The following is a 23342-nucleotide window of genomic DNA, read 5'->3' on the forward strand; positions in this document are numbered from 1 at the left end:
TCCCTGTTTATTGATTCATTCCATTGTGATCAGAAAAGATACTTTTATGATTTCAATAATTTTAAATTTATCGAAACTTGTTTTGTGGCTGAACATAAGATCTATGTTAGTGAATGTCCCATGAGAATAACTGCTATTTTATATATTCCTTTAGAATTCTGCTGGGCATTCAAGGTGTACAGACTGATTACCACATATAAGGTAAATAAATCTACATTTAACAAACTAAATGTGCTGCTAATACATCATTTTTTATTGGTTGCATACTATTCCATTATTTGACCATATCATAATATATTTAACCAGTATGTTACATGATTGGACATTTAGATAGCTTCTAAATTTTTTTCCACCACTAAACAGGACTCTGGTGATATGGCAACAATAAACACCTGACTGGCATGCTTAACCATATTTACTAAGTGATTACTGCTGCAGGGAAAGAAATAGCATTAATTCTTCCAATAAAAATCTTACAAAGATACATAATGAAATTAGCAACTAAAAGTAAAAAAAAGTTCATACGAATCTTACCTTGAATTTTCTTGAAAACTCTGGAATTCATGAACTTTAGAAATCTGTCTGCATAAAAGCTTGGTCTATGAACGGAAACAGTGTCCTGAAGAGACAAAAACCAGGATCACAGGGTTATCTCTTACTGTTCATCTCAAGTCAGAAGACAGATCTATGGAACTGGTTCTCTGTTGGCCAACATTCTTAACCAGAGGTGGCCCAGAGATAGAGAAGAATGCCCTGTGTCCCATAGGGCCCAGGAGTCTGGAGCTGGGGGAGGAGGGCACAGACTCAATTGGAACAAATATTCTAGACACTTAAGGCCAAACCAAGCAGGGGAGAGTTATCAAAAAAAACTCTGCTACATAAATCAAAACAGCTGTCCTTATTCATAACATTGTGTCCCAGGAGGAGTTTTTAAGTTCTTTTTTAACACACAGGCAATCAGTGCATCAAGTGTCATCTGCAATGAAGGGTAACTCCCTTAATTGTGAACAAAAATTAGGGACATAAACAAAACTATCCTAAAGTAAGGATGACATTTAAGGTACAACAAATGCTCTAGTTTCATCTCCTAATAACAAGGTGAGGAGATGCTAGAAGGATTCCTAGGAGACAAGGCTAACAGATGACTTCTTTGCACTGAATTATCTGCTGATTGCATAGAGTTGAATTGAGTTAAATTGTTAATTCCATTCTTCTCTCATGCTTGGCAGGAGTCTTTAGGGCTGAAGGGTCATATGATTACAAATCCAGGAAAGGGGATGGATGAGGGAGATAATTTTCTATGTTTATTTAGTAATCATTTATCCAAATCATGTATCCAAGCTGTATACTTGTGGACACAGTAAATTTGCTTCTACAGTGCTTCACTTTGAATTCAGGTTTAACGGACTCCAATATGGAAATTTCTAAAAATTTAAGATTAGATACTACAAAGCATCTGCAGTGGTGTTGGAAAAAAAACATTTTGGACCAGCAGTCAGGAGACCTGGTGTTGGTTGTTAGCTCTAACTTTAAAAGGCTAGATATTCCTGGGAGAAGCCAGAGTTTCAGGCCCTCAGTTTCTTCATCTGTGAAATAGGCTGTTACAGAAAGCATATTATATTCCCTTGCAGTTAGGATAATCTATAATACTATAATTAGCATGTTATGAAGGTCACAGTTGCCAGATTCCTCTTTGGTCACATTATAATGGTCATCTATACTCAGTGAGGTTTTAGGTATGGTGGGAAATTTATCACTAGTTTTTCTTTTCTTTTTTTTTTTTGAGACTGAGTCTTGCTCTGTCAACCCAGCTGGAGTGCAGTGGCACAATCTCAGCTCACTGAAACCTCCACTTCCCAGGTTCAAGTGATTCTCCTGCCTCAGCTTCCTGGATAGCTGGGGTTACACACACGCACCACCACACCCAGCTAATTTTTGTATTTTTAGTAGAGGAGGTTTGACCATGTTGGCCAGGCTGGTTCGAACTCTTTTCCTCAAGTGATCTGCCCTTCTCGGCCTCCCAAAATTCTAGGATTATAGGCATGAGCCACCATACCTGGCCCCACTACATCTTTTAAGATGTACACTTCCTGGTATCCCGGCAGTATCTGCCTGAAGCGAACACATTCTTTCCAACAAGCGCAGTAATTTAGAAATATCAGTAGAAGGCAACAGCCTAAGGGGTATCCATAGAGGATTAAAGTTCAGCCCTTGCCTACACAGAGAGGTTACATTGCTGTTCTCTTTGGCATGAATAAATATTGTTTAAGTAAGAGCCATGTCTGAAAACAAACAAAAATAAGTTTATGATATATAACCAGCACAGAGATTTTTATTTAAAATAAACTAAAAAATAGATGATAGATTTTATTTTATTTTTTGAGATCGAGTCTCACTCTGTCACCCAGGCTGGAGTACAGTGGTGTGATCTCTGCTCACTGCAACATCCACCTCCTGGGTACAAACGATTCTCGTGCCTCAGCCTCCCCAATAGCTAGGATTACAGGTGCACACCACCAGATCCAGCTAATTTTTAAATTTTTAGTAGGGATGGGGGTTTCACCACGTTGGCCAGGCTGGTCTCGAACTCCTGACCTCAAGTGATCCTCCTGCCTCTGTCTCTCCCCAGAGTGTTGGGAATACAGGCATGAGCCACCACAACCAGGTGGAAGATAGGTTTTAAATAGACAAAGGTGGGACAAGACTAGATGATTCAGATCCATCTGGTAACAGGAAATTGAAATGGTCTCAGAAAACAGGAGAGGAGCGGAATGAGGGTATTCCCTCTCTCCCCTTCTGCGTTCAATATACTATGTACGCAGTTCCTTCCTTTCTCAGCTGGAAGGAAACAAAATTAACCTACCATATTGACCTCCTTTCAGAGGAGGAATTTTTGATCTGAATAAGACTGAGTTTAATTCTTTTTAATTAAAAATTTTTCTTTTTAGATACAGGGTCTCGCTATATTCAAGACTGCTGGACTTGAACTCCTGGGTCAGGTGATCATCCTGCTCCAGCCTCTTGAGTAGCCAGGACTACCATCACATGCCCTTATATCCAGCTTAGAGGTTAATTCTTGGAAATAAAGGTGTGAACCTGTTGTTTAAAAGTACATTCTGACTAAAGTCAGTCCTTAGCCTCTGGACAAAATGTAGATCTTTCATGCCGAAAGATTTTTAACAGTCTTCCACAGAACAGAGAAATTATGTGTTCTATTTCAAAAAAGAAGAATATCATCTATAATTTATTCTCTTTCAAAAGAAGGTATCTGCTAACATCTAAAAAGGAAATGTATGACCAAATCCTTGACCAATATATTCTTTGGAATTGCGACTTCAAGTTATTAACTTAGGCCAATAAATGTTGTTAGCAGCAGGAAGTAGAAATCTAATGTCTAGATGGGACTGACTGCGTGTGTGTGCGTGTGTGTGAAAGAGAGAGACAGAGACAGAGAGCACAGGAGAAAGAAGAGAGAAAAAAGGGGGAAACTGCTCTTTGATAACTTGTTTTTTTCTTCAGTTACATCAATTAAGACATCCCCAGCCAGGCATGGTGGCTCACACCTGTAATCTCAGAACTTTGAGAAACTGAGGCAGGTGGATCACCTGAGGTCAGGAATTTGAGACCAGCCTCGCCAACATGGCAAAACCCCATCTCTACTAAAAATACAAAAATTAGTCAAGTGTGGTGGCACAGGCCTGTAGTCCCAGCTAATCAGGAGGCTGAGGCAGGCGAATCACTTGAACCTGGGAGGCAAAGGTTGCAGTATGCCAAGATCGTGCCACTGCACTCCAGCATGGGCAACTGAGACTCCATCTCAAAACAACAACAAAAAAATCCTGAGGCAGCCAGCATGCATAAATATTTATGTATAAATCTACACCAATTAAAAAGTTTTTACTTTCTGTGTCTATATTTGTTAGGCATTGTGTTGAACACTGACATGCATTATTTTGCCCCAACCTCACACTAGGCAGGTGTCATTACTATCCCCTGGGTACAGGTGAGAAACAAGAGTAAGAGGCCAAATAACCAGCACTGCTCCTGGTCACATGGCTAGTTCAGCAGTGAATGCAGAGTTCTAATCCAGGCTGTCCACCATCAGAGTCATGGTGCACTCTTCCTGCAGCTTGGTTGTGTGAAAACTTCATTTCATTACCGATCATCTCAACAAAAGAAGTCCTCTCTCAAAGTTAGGTCCTTTGGGTTTCACAAAGACACAGATACCATTTTGTTTTTCTGACCACTAGGCTGGATGTCATATATTTTAAATAGCTATTCAAATTTATGTTGTCTTTATTCTCAGATTTGAACCAATCTATTAGCCTAAGATTCTGAGTTTATAAAGACTGTTCTTTCGTTTCCTCTTAGAGTCTAGCAACACAGTTTCCCACACATACTCTGAAGTCTCTGAGAAAGCAGAAATACGTACAGTGTAATAATGAAAATAAGTCACTTACCCCATCATAAACAAGAGCTTTCCAGGAATGTTCTAACTTCTTCATTAACCTAAACATAAATGGAAAATCTCATTTGGTGATTTTTCAGAACATTTTGCAGATTGATTTTGAAATAATATAAGACCACTCCCAAACTTCTTACCTATATGATTGTAGAATATCAATAATGCCCATAAATAAGAGTAGTTTTTCTCCCCTATGGCTTTTAGCTGGAATGCCCCCCATTCTGTTGATAGAGCAAAGAGAAAATATTTGATTACATAAGAATAGGAAGTTAAAAAATCATTTCTAACAAATAGACTGAAAATAAAAATAGACAATTTTTAAGAACTCTGGGCTATTGCCCAGTCATTTTTTGTTCGTTCTTTTGTTTTTGTTTTTTTGGGCATCAGTTAAGGTCATCCTGGGAATTCAGAATGATGTATTAATACTTCCCCACAAAGGAGAATAATACCATAGCTGCCGACTCTGAAGAGTTAGATGGGAGGAATCCAAACTTATTTCTACTTTAAAACCATGAGCAAAAATTTTTAGAGCATTGTAAAATATTCCTTTTAAAAAATGCAATACTTTTTTCTGATCAAAAGAGTAATGTAGGCCGGGCGCGGTGGCTCAAGCCTGTAATCCCAGCACTTTGGGAGGCCGAGGTGGGTGGATCACGAGGTCGAGAGATCGAGACCAACCTGGTCAACACGGTGAAACCCCGTCTCTACTAAAAATACAAAAAATTAGCTGCGCATGGTGGCGTGTGCCTGTAATCCCAGCTACTCAGGAGGCTGAGGCAGGAGAATTGCTTCAACCCAGGAGGCGGAGGGTGCGGTGAGCCGAGATTGCGCCATTGCACTCCAGCCTGGGTAACAAGAACGAAACTCCGTCTCAAAAAAAAAAAAAAAAAAAAAAAAAGAGTAATGTATATTTACTTTTAAAAACAAAATACAGAAAAACACAAAGAAAAAGTATAATCAAACAGCTATTCCTAGAATGCAAAGATAACTACTAACATCTAGTACACTTTTCCTGTGTGTGTGTGTGTGTGTGTGTGTGTGTGTGTATTTAGTCCAGAAAGGGTATTATTTATTATCAGGTTTTATAATCTGATTTTTTTTGCTTGCTAAATTATAAACATTTTCTTATATTCAGGCTAATATGATTTTTAATAGCTTTATAGTATTTATCCATATTAATATAGGATAATTTAACTGATTATTAGACATTTGGATTGATTTACAAGAAAAGACTTTTCAAAAAATATTAATATGTGTTAATTTCCTTTACAAAAGTGAAATATGCCCATAGTTTAGTCATTGTTGGAGACTTCTGGAAGGCAGGCACTTATGGTGGTGGAAAATGGTTTCTTTCAGTCTTCTTGCTCAGCTAGGACACATACTTGATGAAGTCTATCATTTCAATAACTTACTACGGTTGCAATTGTCTCTGCTAGTCAATATGCACTTTATCCATGCAAATTAATCCTGTAGTTACTACACATCTGGCTGAGGCGAGAGACCACATCTGCCAGGGTGCAAGACTAGAACAACAGAATTGCCTTAGGCAGATAAAAAGCTCTGAATTGCAAACATCATTCTTATTGTGTATTTGCTTAAAACATCTTTATTCAGGCAGGGTGCAGTGGCTCACACCTATAATCCCAGCACTTTGGGAAGCCAAGGCAGGTGGATCACTTGAGGCCAGGAGTTAGAGACCAGCCTGGGCAACGTGGTAAAATACCTCGTCTCTACTAAAAATATAAAAATTAGCCAGGTGTACTGGTGCATGTCTGTAATCTCAGTTGCTCGAGAAGCTGAGGCAGAATTGCTTGAACCCGGGAGGTGGAGGCTGCAGTGAACTGAGATGGCACCACTGCACTCCAGCCTGGCTGACAGAGCAAGACTCTGCTTCAAAAAAAAAAACAAAAAATAAACAAATAAACAATAATACATGTTTATTCACATTCAAAGTTTATTCCTTCCTCTTGTGGTGAATGTTTTAAATATGTAGTTAATGGGGAAGAAAACATTTTCAGCCATTGTTAAAATAAATGGAGCCATTTGAAAAAAGAAACGAAGTGAGTGAAGGAGTAATAACTGGAGAAACTGCCACTCATCTAGTTGATCCTTAGATGAACAGAAATGGAGACCAGTTTAACCCATTCTAGCACCAAGTAGGAATTCATTCCTAGAGTCCCACCCTAAGGTGAATGTGACTGTCTATAATTACCCAGTGATGTGGGGTGCCACAATCAAGAGGGTGGGTGGGTATGTGGCTGCACTTACGTGTCTGGGTTCTCCGTGATTATCCCATCTCCAGGTTTCCCTGGACCCTGGATAGATTCCATGGCTGTTGAGTAGAGAACCTTCTGCATCCCAGGTCGCTTAGCATCAGGCATATTTTGTGAGTTCTCCTCCTCTTTCTCTTTGATGGAATGGTCAAGGAAGTGAATTCCCAACAGAAGGCTATAGTCCATGATCTTGAAGCTTTCCAGCACCTGAATGAGAAAAAGAACCAGGAAGCCAGTCAACCCAAAGGCCTGTTCATCTCATCTACTCAGAATCAGAGAGCTCTCGATATGCCAACACACAGCTCCTGTTACCCCTCCCAGCAGGGTAGCTGAACGATGAAGAATAAAAACAAAAACACTTGAGGTTATTACTAGGCCACATGCAGGAAGGATTATTACAATGGCTCCAAGACGGGAATCTTATGCAAATCTGACACAAGCACATGTTTTCTCAACCTTCCACAAAATTTCCGCTAATAGCACAGATGGAGGATTTTCCACATGCCAGTGCTACAAAGCTCACTTATATTCAATCTTCTCAACAACCCTATGAACTAGGTACTACTGTTATCTGTTTTACAGATGAAAAACTGGAGGCACAGAGAGATAAGGCAATTTGCTCAATATTACACAGCTCGTAAGTGACAGAGACCCAAGCAGTCAACTCCGGTGTCCACACTCTTAAGCAGTAGTGCAGAGAAACCAACAACCAACAGTCTCTACAAGCTGTACCCTCCGCAGCACGAAGACGCAGCTCGAATGTGTCTTTGTCTGAATTCTGTTCTCATAATCTTAAACTTGTGGGAAGTCAGTAGTCTTCTTTTCAAAGCCTGTCTTTCAAAGTTCCCATTTCGTCTTTTAAAAATATATAATCTCTGTAAATTCTGGATATCAGCCCCTTGTCAGATGGGTAGACTGCAAAAATTTTTTCCCATTCTGTTGGTTGCCGATTCACTCTACTGACTGTTTCTTTTGCCGTGCAGAAGCTGTGGAGTTTGATTAGGTCCCATTTGTCTATTTTGGCTTTTGTTGCCATTGCTTTTGGCGTTTTGGTCATGAAGTCCTTGCCTACACCTATGTCCTGAATGGTTTTGCCTAGATTTTCTTCTAAGGTTTTTATGGTATTAGGTCTGATGTTTAAGTCTTTAATCCATCTGGAGTTAATTTTGGTGTAAGGTGTCAGGAAGGGGTCCTGTTTCTGCTTTCTGCACATGGCTAGCCAGTTTTCCCAACACCATTTACTAAAGCAGATCTACAAGAAAAAAACAAACAAGCCCATTCAAAAATGGGCAAAGGATATGAACAGATACTTTACAAAAGAAGACATACAGGAGGCCAACAAACATATGAAAAAATGCTCATCATCACTGGTCATCAGAGAAATGCAAATCAAAACCACATTGAGATACCATCTCACACCAGTTAGAATGGCGATCATTAAAAAATCGGGAAACAACAGATGCTGGAGAGGATGTGGAGAAATAGGAACACTTTTACACTGTTGGTGGGAATGTAAATTAATTCAACCATTGTGGAAGACAGTGTGGCGATTCCTCAAGGACCTAAAAATCGAAATCCCATTTGACCCAGCAATCCCATTACTGGCTATATATCCAAAGGATTATAAATCATTCTACTACAAGGACACGTGCACACGAATGTTCATTGCAGCACTGTTTACAATAGCAAAGACCTGGAACCAACCCAAATGCCCAACGATGATAGACTGGATAGGGAAAATGTGGTACATATACACCATGGAATATTATGCAGCCATCAAAAACGATGAGTTCACGTCCTTTATAGGGACATGGATGAACCTGGAAACCATCATTCTCAGCAAACTGACACAAGAGCAGAAAATCAAACACCGTATATTCTCGCTCATAGGCGGGTGTTGAACAATGAGAACACATGGACACAGGGAGGGGAGCACTACACACTGGGGTCTGTTGGGGGGAAATGGGGGAGGGGCGGGGGGTGGGGAGGTGGGAAGAGATAGCATGGGGAGAAATGACAGATACAGGTGAGGGGACGGAAGGCAGCAAAGCACACTGCCATGTGTGTACCTATGCAACAATCTTGCATGTTCATCACATGTACCCCAAAACCTAAAATGCAATAAATAAAAAAAAAAAGTAAAAAAAAAAAAAAAAAAAAAATATATATATATATATATATAATCTCAACAAAGAATAGTATTTCACATTTAATTATCCACTCAGCAGACCATGGGGAGACAAGGGAATTAAAAATAGTTGGATGTAGCCAGACAAAAGAGATGGCAATGCTCTGAAAAGAAAATGACAGGAGACAAGGTCTAGGTACCAGAATGTTGAGATGGCTTCAGGGTATAGGTGAGGCTTTGACACTCAGGACTTTTTTAGATGGAAGAGCAGTGTTCAGGAAGAACGCCTGCAAACTGGGTGTTTTCTTTTATGACAAAGTTCTTTTCCTACTAGTTTGTATATGATTCTCCCCTACAACAGACATTTTTAATACCTGGTATTTCTTACACAAAGCTGCTCAGAAAGTCAAAACAGGCCAGAAAGTAAGACAACCCTGGTGGTCAGAGAAGCTGTCTCTGAACCAACACGAGAAGCTGTTCCTATACTTTACAGGAAACACCTTCAAGGATCCTAGCCTACAGATAATTGTTTAGGGATAAAATAATCCAGAATTTCTTATGCTTCCTGTTCTTGCTCAGCCCAATTGCCTTTTGATATTTATGATATAGAAAAGAGGGGATCAGGCCTGAGGATTCAATTACCTGTGGCTGCCACTTCATGAATGCCACCTGAGAAAAGGCTTTATGAACTGTGGCCTATGGCCTTCAAAAACTGTGGTTATTCTGCACCATGGGCATCTTTGCCATCAATGAGAACTGACAGTGGGCTGCAAATGAGTATCAATTATTCCAGGGTGTTCACCCTTCATCCTTCAAAATACTAAGTCAGTTTCAGAAGGTGTCAGGCAGGAGCTAAGGGTAGAATCTCGCCACAGAAGAGGTTTGGGCTGTGGGATTTTCTAACCCAGGCCACCTCAGAGTGGCCTGATAACAATGTGGAACCAGCCTTCCTAATGGAAGGTGGAGTGATGACAAGACTGGAGGAGGAAGAAAGGAAGCAAAGGGTGACAGGAAATGCTTCTTACCCACTGATCCAGTGCTTGAGTATCAGACCCTTTAGTTGGTTCTCCGTGGAGGTGTATCAGTGCCTCACCACACCATACCGTAACATAGACCATGGGAGAAAAGCAAGACTGTTTTACGTCAGGAGTCACACTCTTAAAAGAAAATGCTAACAGATATTGGATGCTTTCTTCAGAGAGAAACATGTGGTAGAAGGACCTTAATCTTTCTAATCCTCAACCATACTGAAATGATGGCTCAGGCACAGTACCCACCCAGACAGCTTCATCAGCTCTTTACAATGAATGACCATCTGCAGACGCTAATTTCCCCACTCACATTTATCAGTGCTACTGCTTCCTTTCTTGGAGAGACTTGGATAAGGGTGTGGGGAACGGGGGATAAAGAGCTCGGACTCCGTGACCTTAGGCAGGTCACATCATCTCCTTGCGGGTCAGTTTCCTCATCTGTAAAATGGTGACAATATTACCTATCGTAAGAAATGCTTGTAAAAATTAAATGTGGCAAAGCAAGTCAAGTGCTTAGAAAAGTCCCTAGCATAAAGTGCTTAATTAATTGCTAGCTCTTATCGCTATGATTATAATTCATGGTGACTCATCCCTACACTAGCTCAAGAGACAACAGGTGTCAGCTTGAAGTAAACGTTCCTAGAATCACACTTCTGGAAACACATGTCACTGAATTAGCCAACAAAAATAGAACTGTATTGCTGGCCTGCTTACCAGTGTCATTTTGGCAAATCTTGGTTCCTTTAGAAGCTCTGGGTTTGTGGATACCAAGGGGTATGGCCTGGATGGCTGACAACGCAGGAATTTTCAATTGGCAAAAAAACCGTCTTGCGCCTCACACAGCCTCATTTGTCAATGTTTCCTCCAAAGCAGCAAACTGGCTTCAAAAGCAAGTTCTAATTAGACTCTGACAATACTGTGGAAGTTCCTAAGAGGCACCCAGAATCATTTACTCAAGTTAGAAGTGGTCAAGCTTAAAAGTATTCCTGACACCACGATTTTTCCTCTGCAGAGTATCCATGGATTAATTCTGCTTGTTAAAAAGCTTTTCTTAAAAAATGCTTTTCTTATATTGTCATGCAATATTCAACCTCTGCAAAGCATTTTCCTCAGCAAAGCATCCATGAATTGTCAAGAAGCTTTTTAAAAAAATGAAATCCTTTTTCTTCTGTTTTCCCTTCAATATTCAACCTGAACTGTATGTTTTGTACTTGCAGTCTTTTTCCCTGCGCACGAACGGGCCCAAGAGAACTGGGCATTTTACAGGGAGACAAAGTCAGGCTGTATGGTCCAACCTGAACTACTGGGTAAAGCAAGACACTATCCTGATGCTGTGCAGGGTCCAGTGCTTGCTTTGTTTTACTTATTTTTTTAAAGAATAAATTCCAAGAGAGAATTAACTCTTGAAAAAGTGATTAAAAATGTCAAAAAGAGCTTCATTTCCTCTGTACTCTTCTATTGGATTGCCAGCATCTGAGAAGGGTGCTGAGTAGTCCTTGTGAGGCCAAGAATCCTGCTTTCAGAGGGAAAGGCTTAAAAAAAGAAATTCTATCTCCTTATGTGGGAAGCTGACCATTGCAGTTAGGGTTTGGGTTAGGCAAAGTCACCATCGATTGAGAAATCTGAAGGAACGAAAACAGAAATGTATATGAATATATTTTAAACCAAAATAAAAGACTTCTGTAATGAGAAATTCTGGGAACAGATTTTAGTCACGTATTTTTAAGATCTGTACCAATTAGGAACAAAATAGTTCCGTTACTCATATCATCCCAGTCATTTAATTAAAAGAATAGATAAATCTGCCAACAACTTAACATGTGTGAGCTTTAAGAGTGAGCGACGTTCTGCAACATGACAAGACACCAGTTGGTCCAGTTCATCATTCAGTGGTGCACATTTCCAGAATGTCTGCCTGACGTTGCTGTTGCTGGTGGATTCTGTACCTGTGCATTTGCCATTCAAAACTTGGGTTACGATGCAAATACAGGTGCCTTTCGATCTAGCTCTGGCAGAACTGTACTTCCCCATTTGTGAAAAAAGGAAACAAGAATGATTCACAGAACTATTTAAAGCTGAAAGCAAGCTGGAATACTGCAATGTTTTTTTATTGCCCAAGTCGGACTTTTTCTTCCTTCTCTCTCAAGGACTAATTTAAGTCAATAACAACATTGGAATGTAGTGAAAAAGTCAATGTCAGAGTCAGTGTCAAAGCAGCTGATAGAGTACCCCGAAGACATGATCAAAAACTACCTGTTCCTGAAATAAGAGCATATTCCCCAGGTTTTCAGGGCTGGTGATGCATGCGTGCTCTTGTAACTTCCGTAGATTTGGGGACCTAATGTACAAATATTGTAACTGAGAATCACAGGCATTCCCGTCTTCATGACCAAAGACTATAAAGAGCAGCTGGTCTTCCTTTTGCTTTTATATCTTAAACACCACACTCCTTAGCCCACTACAAACTATCTCCTGTCCTGCTGCTAGCAGGAGCTGGTGTGGCTGCAGGGTGGTTAAGACTCCTTGCTCTGGAAGTAGATGGCCTGGTTTGACTCGTGGCTCTCCAACTTGTTTGTTTTTGGGCAAAGAATCTAACATTTCAGGTATCTATTCTAGCCTGTACTATCTCTATAATAGGGATTCCTACCAAATAATTCCTATCAGAGTTATTGTGAAGATCAACTGAGTTAATACATGCCAAGTCTTAGGCACACAAAAAGCACACTCAGTGTCAGCTACTCATGTTATTATCTCTCCACCAGCCGAGTCAATCCCTGTGAGACCATCCCACCTTGAATCTCCCCTCTCTCTTGGCTATTGTGCCCTGCCTTCTCTGTGTTGTCTTTGTATTTGACTTTCCTACTTTTTCTTCCTGTGCCCTAAAGGTGTTCGCCAAAGTTCTCTAACTCTGTTCTCTACTTTCTAGTACTTACATTCAGTGACTCTTTTGGTGGAAAAAAAAATGTTTAAGTGCCATGTACTGTGGAAGCTGTTGGATCTTCAGGGATAAATAAAACAGGTTAAGTATACCATACTCAATATTAAACAAGCCCGAATTACACGTTGTAATACGGCCTGGAGGGAACAATCAGGGAGTCCCGACTTTTTATTGGGGGGCATTTCAACAGTCCAGGTAAGAGATGATAATACTTGAATGAGTAGCTGCAATTGGGGAGCTCAAGGGAGAAGGGGATAGAGTTGAGATCTTCTTAAAGGTAGATTCCAATTACCCTCTTTCTACAGAAAATTCGTCAACTGTTGCATTTAATCTGACTTCATTCCTAAGCTGCAGCCCAATATATTTCCTTCAGGACATCTCTAAACTTCTTTCTCAAATTAAAAAAAGTCTTTTTGAGACAGGGTATTACTCTGTCTCCCAGGCTAGAGCGCAGTGACGCAAACACGGCTCATTGCAGCCTTGGCCTTTTTGGCTCAGCTGATCCTCCCATCCAGCCTCCCAAGTGGCTGGAATTACAGGCGCGTGCCACCATGCCTGGCTAATTTTTTGTGGAGATGGGGTTTTGCCTTGCTGCCCAGGCTGGCCTTGAACTCCTGGGCTCAAGCAATCCAACCACCTCGGCCTGCCAAAGTGCCGGGATTATAGGCATGAGCCACCATGACCAGCTTTCTAAATGTTCACACGTGGCCATGCTACAACCCTAAATTCTTATCTCACCCCAAAGCAGTTCTTTCTCTTCACTTCCCTCTTTTATTTGAAATCATTCTAATGTGGTTTCATACTTCATGTTTCCTTTTCCTTCACTGTGTTACCCAATCCTGCAGCTTCTATTATCAAAACATTCCTTCTCTCTAATGATAATGATTTAATCCCAGTTTCACCACCACCCACCCACCCCCCCGCCTTTTTTTTTTTTTTTTTTTTTTTTTTTGAGATGGAGTCTCACTCTGTTACCCAGGCTGGAGTGCAATGGCACAATCTTGGCTCACTACAACCTCCGCCTCCCGGGTTCAAGCGATTTTCCTGGTTCAGCCTCCTGAGTAGCTGGGATTACAAGTATGCATCACCACGCTTAGCTACTTTTGTATTTTTAGTAGAGATGGGGTTTCTCCATGTTGATCGGGCTGGTCTTGAACTTCCGACCTCAGGTAATCCCCCGACCTCGGCCTCCCAAAATGCTAGGATTACAGGTGTGAGCCACCGTGCCTGGCCCAGTTTCCTATTCTTTCCTCACGAATCCATTCCTGACATGTGATCTTGACCGGATCACATCATGTCGCTACTCAAAGCCTTCAGTCTCTCACCATTACTTGGTGTCAGTGCTTCAATTTGACATAGAAGGTCCACACTAATATGGCCCCAGCCAGTGTCTTTTTGTTATTTATTGCCTGCCTAGAGACACTTGCCAGGCTAGTCTACTGGAACTCGTTAATTACCCCTAAATGTGCTCTGAAGATGTAAATCCTGATGCTTCTAATGTCATTTCTTCCAGACGGTCCTTACCATCTTTTCAAATCCTACTATTTTTTCAAAGCCTGTCTCTAATCTAGGTAAATTTACTAATGATTTCAACAAAAGATGTCTCCCCTCTGAAAACCCAAGTACATTATTAGTGTCCCTCTGTCATATGAAATTCTATCTCAGGTTACGTCCATATTCTTTCTATTATACACACAAGACTTCATGTCTCAACAAAGACTAGTTTGACTTAGTGCATCTTGCTGTGTGCTCTAAACATAGTGGGAATGAATATTTGTTATATTACTTTCCACATGTGTAAGCAAGTGAAAACCAAAATATTCAGCAGCAAAGAATGTAAAATACTATACCTTGTATCTTAAATATAAGAACTTGATACCTGTGCATCATGATTACAATGCTCATGAACCAATTTTTGGCACTGAAAACACTGTGATTATGTGCTCTGGGTGGTCAAAAACATAAAGATAAAAGCCTATAGGGCTCTCAAACCTACCCACAACATGGATATTTTAAATACACTGTGTCAAGGGCAGAAATCAAGCTGATATTTACAGGGGTTCTTTTGATTTACTGTTTAGGTATACAACTAAATGGCAGATAAAAGGCAAGGTTGTTTTGCTATAAAGTAGGCTGAGCTTTGAGTCTAGCAAGACTATCACATTTTTCTTCAGGAAGTCTTTGCAAGAACAGCATGTCACAGGCTTGGTCAACTGCAAAGGCTCTTTAGTCATCCAAGAATGCTTGGTGCTGGCCCTAAGATGGAACACATCTCAAGGCCTCCTTAGCTTTCCTGCCCTCTGCTTCCTTGTCACAGGGGTTCCTATGGAAATTAACCCATTCTATACATACTTTATTGAACACCTGGTATGTGTCAGGAACTCTTTTGTTTAAAATTCCCTTGTGTAGTCTAGCAGATGTATAACAAAATTAGAACATCCCCATTTTACAACTCCTGATGAATGAATGGGTCCAGTCAGTCAGTGTGCATCAACAGCTACTAACGTTGCAGAAAGAAAGGCATTCTGACACAATGTGCCTCCTGATGAGTGGAGACACCAAATAGGAAGTCGGACCTAAATCTGACTCAACTTGTAGATCCTAAAACCCACACAGAAAAAAACACACAGGAGAGGAGCATGTTAGATGAAACAATGGGATGTAATCAGCAAAATCCAGTTGCTCTGGGATAAACAACCGAACATCTTCAACAAATCCTTTCAAAATAGAAAAAACAGAGTGACAAGAAACTTAGCAAGTAGATTCTACTTAAATCCTGATCCAAACCCTAAAAAGTTGTTTCTGAAAGAATTAAAAATTTGAGCACTGACATTTGATGATAAGTAAGAATGGATATTTTTCAGCTATTATAATGGTATTATAGTTTTTTTTTTTAAAGGAGTCCTTAGTGTTTAGCGATTCCTACTAGAATACATATGAGTAAAATGATGTGATGTTTGGATGTATTTCAAATTATACAGGAAGAGAGGCAGTAAAAAAAAAACAACAACTCTAGATTGTCTATGAGTTAAAAATAGAGCACAGAGTATATGTGGATTCATTATAATATTTGATCTACTTTTATATATTTTTATTGTATAAACTTTTCAAAATTAAAATTTAGTGTGTTATTTTGAAATGCTTAGATAAAATGCATGTCTATCCCTGTTTAGTATTAACTCAGTCATTGCCAATGATGAGCTAGAGATGGCCAAGAAAAAAACAGAAATTAATAATTTGGAATCTTAACTAAAGATTGATCAAGTGAGACAGAAACAGCAAATTTTCTGCTGTGTCCTATCAAGTGACATAGAATAGAACTTGCTATGTTCAGTCTCACCTGATCAATCTTTGATGGAAGATCTGAAGAATAACTGAATTCACAAGATGTGGAGCTGACAGGAAAATATATCAAGGCTTCTGAGTAATGCTTCCAGTTGGCCTAGAATCTAGTCCCTGAGCAAGGACTTAATGACTGGCAAATACATTTTTGTTATTTCAATAATGTAAGAAAATTCAAAATAGTGTCCTGGAGATTTTATGCAAATAGACATTTCTGAAAATACTGGTTTAGGGAAAAATGAGTCCAAGGGCCTGCCATTTCTCACAAAGTAGACCCCCCACAGTACAGTTCTAGAATTCTTTGTATTGTGCCAGTCTAGTTAGAGCTGAACACTTCCTTTTCAATTTAATTTAATTTCCTCAATAAAGCTCAGTGTTCTTTGCTAATGTAATAATGAGAAAACACAGGCTGTGACAAGCCATACAATTTTGGCTGGTAAAGCAGAATGAAATAAATATTAAATCCTTAGCCTAGTTTTGGCAATAATGTGTTTTCCATGGTGTCTATGCCGTGATTTAGAACTCGGGCTGTGCTGGATTACCGTGTACCAAGGCTTTTAGTATTATTATTTTTTTGCTCATTTAAAAAGCTTGAAGTAATAAAAATATACCTTATATGCATTAAAATGGTCATCTGTCATTTAAAAAGATTTCATTACCAGCTTCCTATATTAGCTGAATTTGGTTTTCTTTCTTTATAAACATCCCGTTTCTTCGAATAAAGATGTCTTCATAAATTATTTTGTAAACAGGTTTAAAAGTAGTATCTCATGGTAAAATGCCAAGTCCTTCTCATTATATGTTTTTATATCTTCTTCTTGGCCTTACCACAAATGATTTACTTCACTGAAGCTTAACTGGTAGGACAGCAGAGAGCCCAGGCACAGGCCAGCTACCTCGTGAGACTCGGAGACCACACTTTGTCCAAACCCCCACATCCATGTCCATGTGTGAGGTAAAATTCTGGAACCCTCAGCACTGTCTGCTACAGCCCACCACCTCTGGTAAACTGCCTTTCTTGGTAAAAAGAGAAAAGTACTTACCCTTCCCCTTTCGTATTACTCTTATGGGACAAAGAAAAAGAAGAATGGAAGAATCTGTCCATGATAAATAGGACCTTGATGGTTTCAACTTTGTGTTTAAACTCTAAGCTTCTTAGAAAAAGGACTATATCTTATTCATTTTTTGTACCTCCCACAGGTCTTTGCACAAAGCCTTCTGCAGAGAGACAATTCAGAACTGTTTGCTGAACAGCACGTAATTAATTTGGCAGGAAGATAAGGCAGAATTTATCAACTGAGATTCCTGTAGTGCTTTAAGGCCAAAGAAGACTGGCTGATCTATGTTCTGGGATTGTCGAACCTTTCATAGAGCAAGAAGAACCTGAGGCCCAGGAAAGTCACCACTGGTGTTGAGAAATGATATCTAAGAACAGCAAGTACCTACCTACAGAGTGAGTTTTAAAAAGAAGTGATGAAAACCCAGGTTCTGAGAAGTATCACTAAGAAAAAAAAATACTTTGGAGTCTTGAGTTATTTTCCTTTTTGAATAATAATATATGTAGATGATCAAAACTAAAGAAGGTACAAGAGAGTAGCTCAACATGACACAGTTGAAAGCCACACTTAGCATTAGGGTGACAGTTGAGTCAGAACTGGAATATGTAAGTGTGGAGAGGCCCGTGGCAATGTCTCATCTCTGTGTGTCCACATGGGACAAGGACCTTATGTTTCCAAAGGTGCTCACCTAAAAAAAACGGGAGGATAAAACAGGGACAGTTCACCCCCACCCTGAGAGTGGGTTCAACTTTGAATAAAGAGAATATTTAACTGGAGAGGTGACTGTCTAAACCAGAAGAGACTGCAATATTATTAACTGGTAAGTTTAAATTTGGGAAGTGGATGCTAGTACAGAAAAGGATTCATAGATAATTAAACTAACTACATTTCCCCCACATCCGAGTGCACAGAAAGTACATTTGCAAGCTGGAATCACTGCTTTCTCTGTTCCTTGAAAATTCGATTGGTGACATTTTTTTGAATTTGCTAACAATCTAGGAAAAAAAAGGCTGGATAGCTAAATCAGCAAGAGGACTATCAGAGGATGGAGAATCTCTACTTCTAAAGAACTCCATCATCATTTGAGGAGAGATCACCAGGTGCTTATGAAAATGCAGCAAACACTGAGTTGGTCATTATAATGGTTTGTCTTTAGAACATCTGGAGCGGGCTGAATATGGGTAAAGTTTACAAATAAGGTCTTCGTGTGGAGAAATGAAGAGAGGAAGTTAACGAGATGTAGAATCGTTTCAGCAAGGCTTGCATTAAGGCTGGATGAGGATACTTTAAATAAACGTTAAGTTTTAACATCCTTGTAGCCTGAGTAGCTATTGACAACTGATCTGTCCAGTGAAGTACATATCCCTTTTAAGAAACATTTTTGATGTGTACACATAGAAAGTTCACAGATATATCCTTTTTATAAAAAGTTGAATGTTATATATAAATTTAGGCATAACAGATTGTCCTTGGCCATTTCATTCTTATGGAGGGAGACATTCCCCACCATGGACATTTGACACTTACAAGTTCAGTATTTGGAGGGACAAAAATGAAGAGAGAAGAGTTATACTTGCTCGATCAAAATCCTAAATTTGGCCAAGTGAAGTGGCTCACATTCAGCGCTTTGGCAGGCCAAGGCAGGTGGACTGCTTGAGCCCAGGAGTTCCAGACCAAGCTAGGCAACATGGTGAAACCCTTTCTCTACAAAAAATACAAAAATTAGTTGAGCATGGTGGCACGTGCTTATATTCCCAGCTGCTTATGAGGCTAAGGTGGGAGGAATGCTTGAGCCCCGGAGAGAAGGTTGCAAGTGAGCCATGATCATGCTGCAGCCTGGGCAACAAAACAAGACTCTCTCAAAATATAATTTAAAAAACCCACTAAATTTAACAATGTCTTTGAAGGAAGAACACTGGTGATATCAAAGGGACACTTATTTGCAGGGTAGAAGGGCATGTAAAGAGTGTGGACTGATACTGACAGGGATGAAGAGCCATATATGTGGCCCCAAACCTCTCAGAAGCCAGTACGGGGTGATCTTTTCTGAAAGGTTCAGAACCACCGGATGTCCAAAGAAGTACCTTACTTTTCACGAGGTAGTCATGCAGGCCCTAGTCCTTCAGCACTCCATAAATGTGCCCTGGATGTTGAATATATAAAATTAAGCCCTACAAAATCAAACTGATTTTACTCTTTAAGCCTAATTTGAAAGCTTCTGGGAAGAAGACAAGGTCATGTTTGACAGGTACACAATGCACTGGGTAATGTACCACAGGGCACATTTCTGAACCATTTTTAAACTTTGTACTATTTTCCTAGACCTTGGAAACTCTTAAATATGCCTTCAATCTCTGTAACTGAGTCATTCACCAGCTTCCAGAAGTTCCTCCCAAGGTATGGAGCCTCAGCTCCACTTTGTAAATCACTAGGGTTCGCCGCCCCTACATCTCCTTTGGATTGGCTGTTGGCAACCCTGCTCTGTTTCACATCATGATCTGTGTGACTGGCTTACACCAGAATCCACAACCAGATCCACAGCAGCCAACCTCAAAGCCTTTCCAGACACATCTTCAAAGCCAGAGTTGCTCCCATCAGACCCCGTGTGCTCACTTCCTTTTCCTGCCATAGTTGTCCTCTCTGCACTTCCAGGATTCACAAGAGGGAGGAGAAGAGGGTTCATGGGGGCATTTATTTCCCTTTGCTCCCTCTCCTAGATACACTGTGTTTTTTTTCCATTTGGGGCCCATATCGACCTTACCCCTAAGCTTAGGGTCAGCTAATCAGAGACCAGTAGGTTCTTTTTACAAAAAAGCCAGAAACACTAAATAGTAGATATAGCATGGCTCTATTTCATAAGTCCAAAGATTTTAGCTTTCCTTAACTTGAATTATTGCATATATAAATTTCTGTGGGACAAGTTACTTAAAATGCTAACTTGCTCGACATATAACAACAACAAACTCGGGAAATGCTTCAACTCCCTAATCTTTAGGCAATATCTCTTCTAGGAAGAAAGGAAAAGTTTTCTACTTATAGCTGAGGAAATTACTTTCAGTCTCCCATTTCCATTCTTTCTGTAGAAATTTTGATAATACTTTGGTTTGAAGTGAGAGTTTAAAAAAAACAAACTGATTTGATAATCCTTCCGTTTCTGTAGTGAATCAGAATTCTCAAAAGCTGCTCACACAGGATTCAACGTCACACGTTGAGTCCCTAATCTCCTCCACTGCAAGATTTCAAAAACAATCAATCCCCCTGTAGCCACTGCATTGCTCAGAAGGAAGTCTCACTTTTAACATAATAGGATTTCATGTGCATGCATGTTGGTAACAGTTAACAAATGTCAATGGGCTTGATTATGCTTTTCATTAAGTTTAAAAAATTAAATATTGGGATTATTTATTTTACTTTGTGTTCCTTAGTCCCTTGGCATTGTGTTCCTCTGCTCTTCCTTCCTTGAAATAGGCTGCAAAATTTTCTTAACTCATTGTCCTGTCTAAACCAAGCTCTTCCACTAGGACTGAGCAGCTGAGCCCTTTCCTGACTCCTACAGCACCTGCTCCTGTATGTCCCGGTCAGTGTTAGGGGACCAGTCACTGAGCACTTCTAGCCCATGCTGTCTGTATCTGTCCATGTTATTACTTGCTGTTTTCATTTCAGTGGACTTACCACCATTATACACAAGTTCCTTAAGGAGAGTGTAATGATGAAAGAACATGGGTTTGGAGTCAGAGAGACCTGGGTGTAAGTTCTGGATGCAGCACTGTGAGCTCTGCGGACCTGGGGAAGCTGAACCTCTCCTGAGTATTCACTTCTTTATCTGTCAAAAGGGAATCATACCACTCACTTCACAGGGCTGTTGTGAAGATGAATGGGAGAATCTATCTGCAATAGATTGTCTGGCTCAAAGTTAGTATACAATAAATGTTAACTAAACCAACCTAAAGAAAAAGTAAGCCTTGGAAATGTATCCTTATTGTCCATGAAATAAAGTATTATGCATTGTATTGTGTATACATATTTAATGATTACATACCATTTGTTTTACATGTTAAGCTACTTTGGTATCTCTAGGTTATGTCCAAGATGAAACCTTCTCTCTACCAAAACCCAGAAGAGCCTATTCTGTAAAACTTGGGAATTATCTTACTTAGTAGAAAGTCAGGCATGAAAAACAACATAAAGTATTTTTGATTTGTGTAGCTACCCTGACACTATCTTGCACAGACTGCTGTGTTCCTTCTGTTACGGCCAGCAGGAAGGAGGGCTCATTCTTCACCTTCAGCAGAGCTAAACTGCAGCAAATGGCAGAAGCCTAGACAAACACCAGACCACTCCCAAGACTACTGAACAGTTGTGGTGTACGGATGGTCTTACACAGGGACACCTGTCACCACCTAGATAAAAACTGAGGGGATGCAGAGGTCAATATAGCTGTAATTTAGTAATTTATTGGCCATTAAGAGACCTTGGCCAAATGAGCAAGACAAATGTACTCCAAACAATTACCTCCAAATTCACAATGTTCACATGATTTACTTCAGTTCTTTCGGGACTAACCATGTGTAGATTATTACTAAAACCCGCTTTATTATGTTCATTGACTAGATAAGATTCACCATTCTAAGAATGTCTGCCATTGCTACTTCCTAGGCTTTGTAAGAAGATAGACACGAAAAGAAATGCTGCATAAGAACTCTCAAGTGAGCTAAGATTGGGAAAATAAGGTTCCACAGTTCCTGTTCTCATCCAGAGCAGATTTTAGTAGCAAACGTTAAACATGTAATCAAGTAATTACAATATAATGAAGCAATATCAATGGCTCTAGAATAGATTTAGATGAAGTCTCATAGGAATGCCTATTATTAGAAACACCCAGGTTAAACTCCTATATCATAGGCATTTTCTTAGGAATCTTGTCAGTTGCATAGTCTCACAGGCATATTACCAGCCACTAAACTTAACTCTGAGTTTTTCTGTTTTCTTTTTACCAATTTTTCCTATATCCCCAAACTGCTTTATTAGATTTATCTTTTGCTTTTTTGGGGTATATACGTAAGTAATTTTTTAGCAAGAGAATTAAATACATACTTATCAGAGTGGCTAAAATAAAAAATAGTGACAAGAGCAGATGCTAGTGAGGATGAGGCGAACATGGACCATTCATCCACTGCCGGTGGAAATGTAAAATGGTGTAACCATTCTGGAAAAGAGTATGGCAGTTTCTTAAAAAATTAAACATGTGCTTACCACATGACATAGAAATTAAATTCAGGCATTTATCCCAGAGAAATGAAAATGTATGCTAATGTAAAAGCCAGACTACAAATGCTCACAACAGCTTTATTTGTAACACTCAAAAACTAGAAAAAAACTCACATGTTCATCAGTGGGTGAATGTTAAACTGTGATACATCTATATCAAGAAATATCACTCAGCAATAAAAAGGAGCACACTACTGATACAGGCAATAACTTCGATGAATATCAAGGGCATTATGCTGAGTAAAAAAAGCCAGTCTCAGGGGTTACATACTGTATGATTCCATTCATACGGCATTCTAAAAATGACAAAATTATAGAGACAGAAAACAGATTGGTGATGGCACAGGATTAGGAAGGAGTTGTGAGGGAAGGAGGTAGCTGCAGCTATAAAAGGGTAGCATTAGGCATCTTGGAGAAAGAATTGTTCTGCATTTGACCATGGTGGTGGTTATATAAATCTATGTGTGTCTAAAATTGCACAGAACCTCCCCCACCACACATGTGCATGTAAAACTGGTGAAATCCAAAAAAAGCTGAAAAACGTCAGTAGGTTGTACCAAAGTCAATTTCCTCATTGTGATACTGTAATAAAGGTGTGCAAGACGTTACCACTGGGGGAAACTGGGTGAAGGGTATATGGTATCTCTCTGTGTTACTGCTTCCAATGGCATGTGAATCTATTATCTCAAAATACAAAGTAAAAAAATTTACAGGTAGAAAAATGTACAAAGCCCTTGCCTACATAATATGATAATGTCTTTATATTTCTGTTCTCACAATAAAACGTGCCTTGGCTAGGTAAGTCCAAAATCCTTTTTCCTCAGACCCGAGAGTGGCAG

The 23342-nt window shown here is 39.7% G+C and overlaps 1 protein-coding gene across 6 annotated transcripts in view; it reads right to left on the minus strand.

Annotated features, from left to right (window-relative positions):
• PIP5K1B (phosphatidylinositol-4-phosphate 5-kinase type 1 beta) overlaps positions 1–23342 on the minus strand; it is a 488372-nt gene that overhangs the window by 104951 nt on the left and 360079 nt on the right. For all 6 annotated transcript variants that reach the window (XM_074394717.1, XM_010346143.3, XM_074394718.1 and 3 more), the window contains 4 exons: positions 6734–6945; positions 4603–4686; positions 4461–4509; positions 535–619 (listed from right to left, as the gene is read on the minus strand). In XM_074394717.1, coding sequence (XP_074250818.1) covers positions 535–619; positions 4461–4509; positions 4603–4686; positions 6734–6945 — 430 coding nt within the window. The remainder of the gene's footprint in view (positions 1–534; positions 620–4460; positions 4510–4602; positions 4687–6733; positions 6946–23342) is intronic.

Source organism: Saimiri boliviensis, chromosome 2 (assembly GCF_048565385.1).
Source record: "Saimiri boliviensis isolate mSaiBol1 chromosome 2, mSaiBol1.pri, whole genome shotgun sequence".
In the NCBI taxonomy this organism is placed as follows: domain Eukaryota; kingdom Metazoa; phylum Chordata; class Mammalia; order Primates; family Cebidae; genus Saimiri; species Saimiri boliviensis.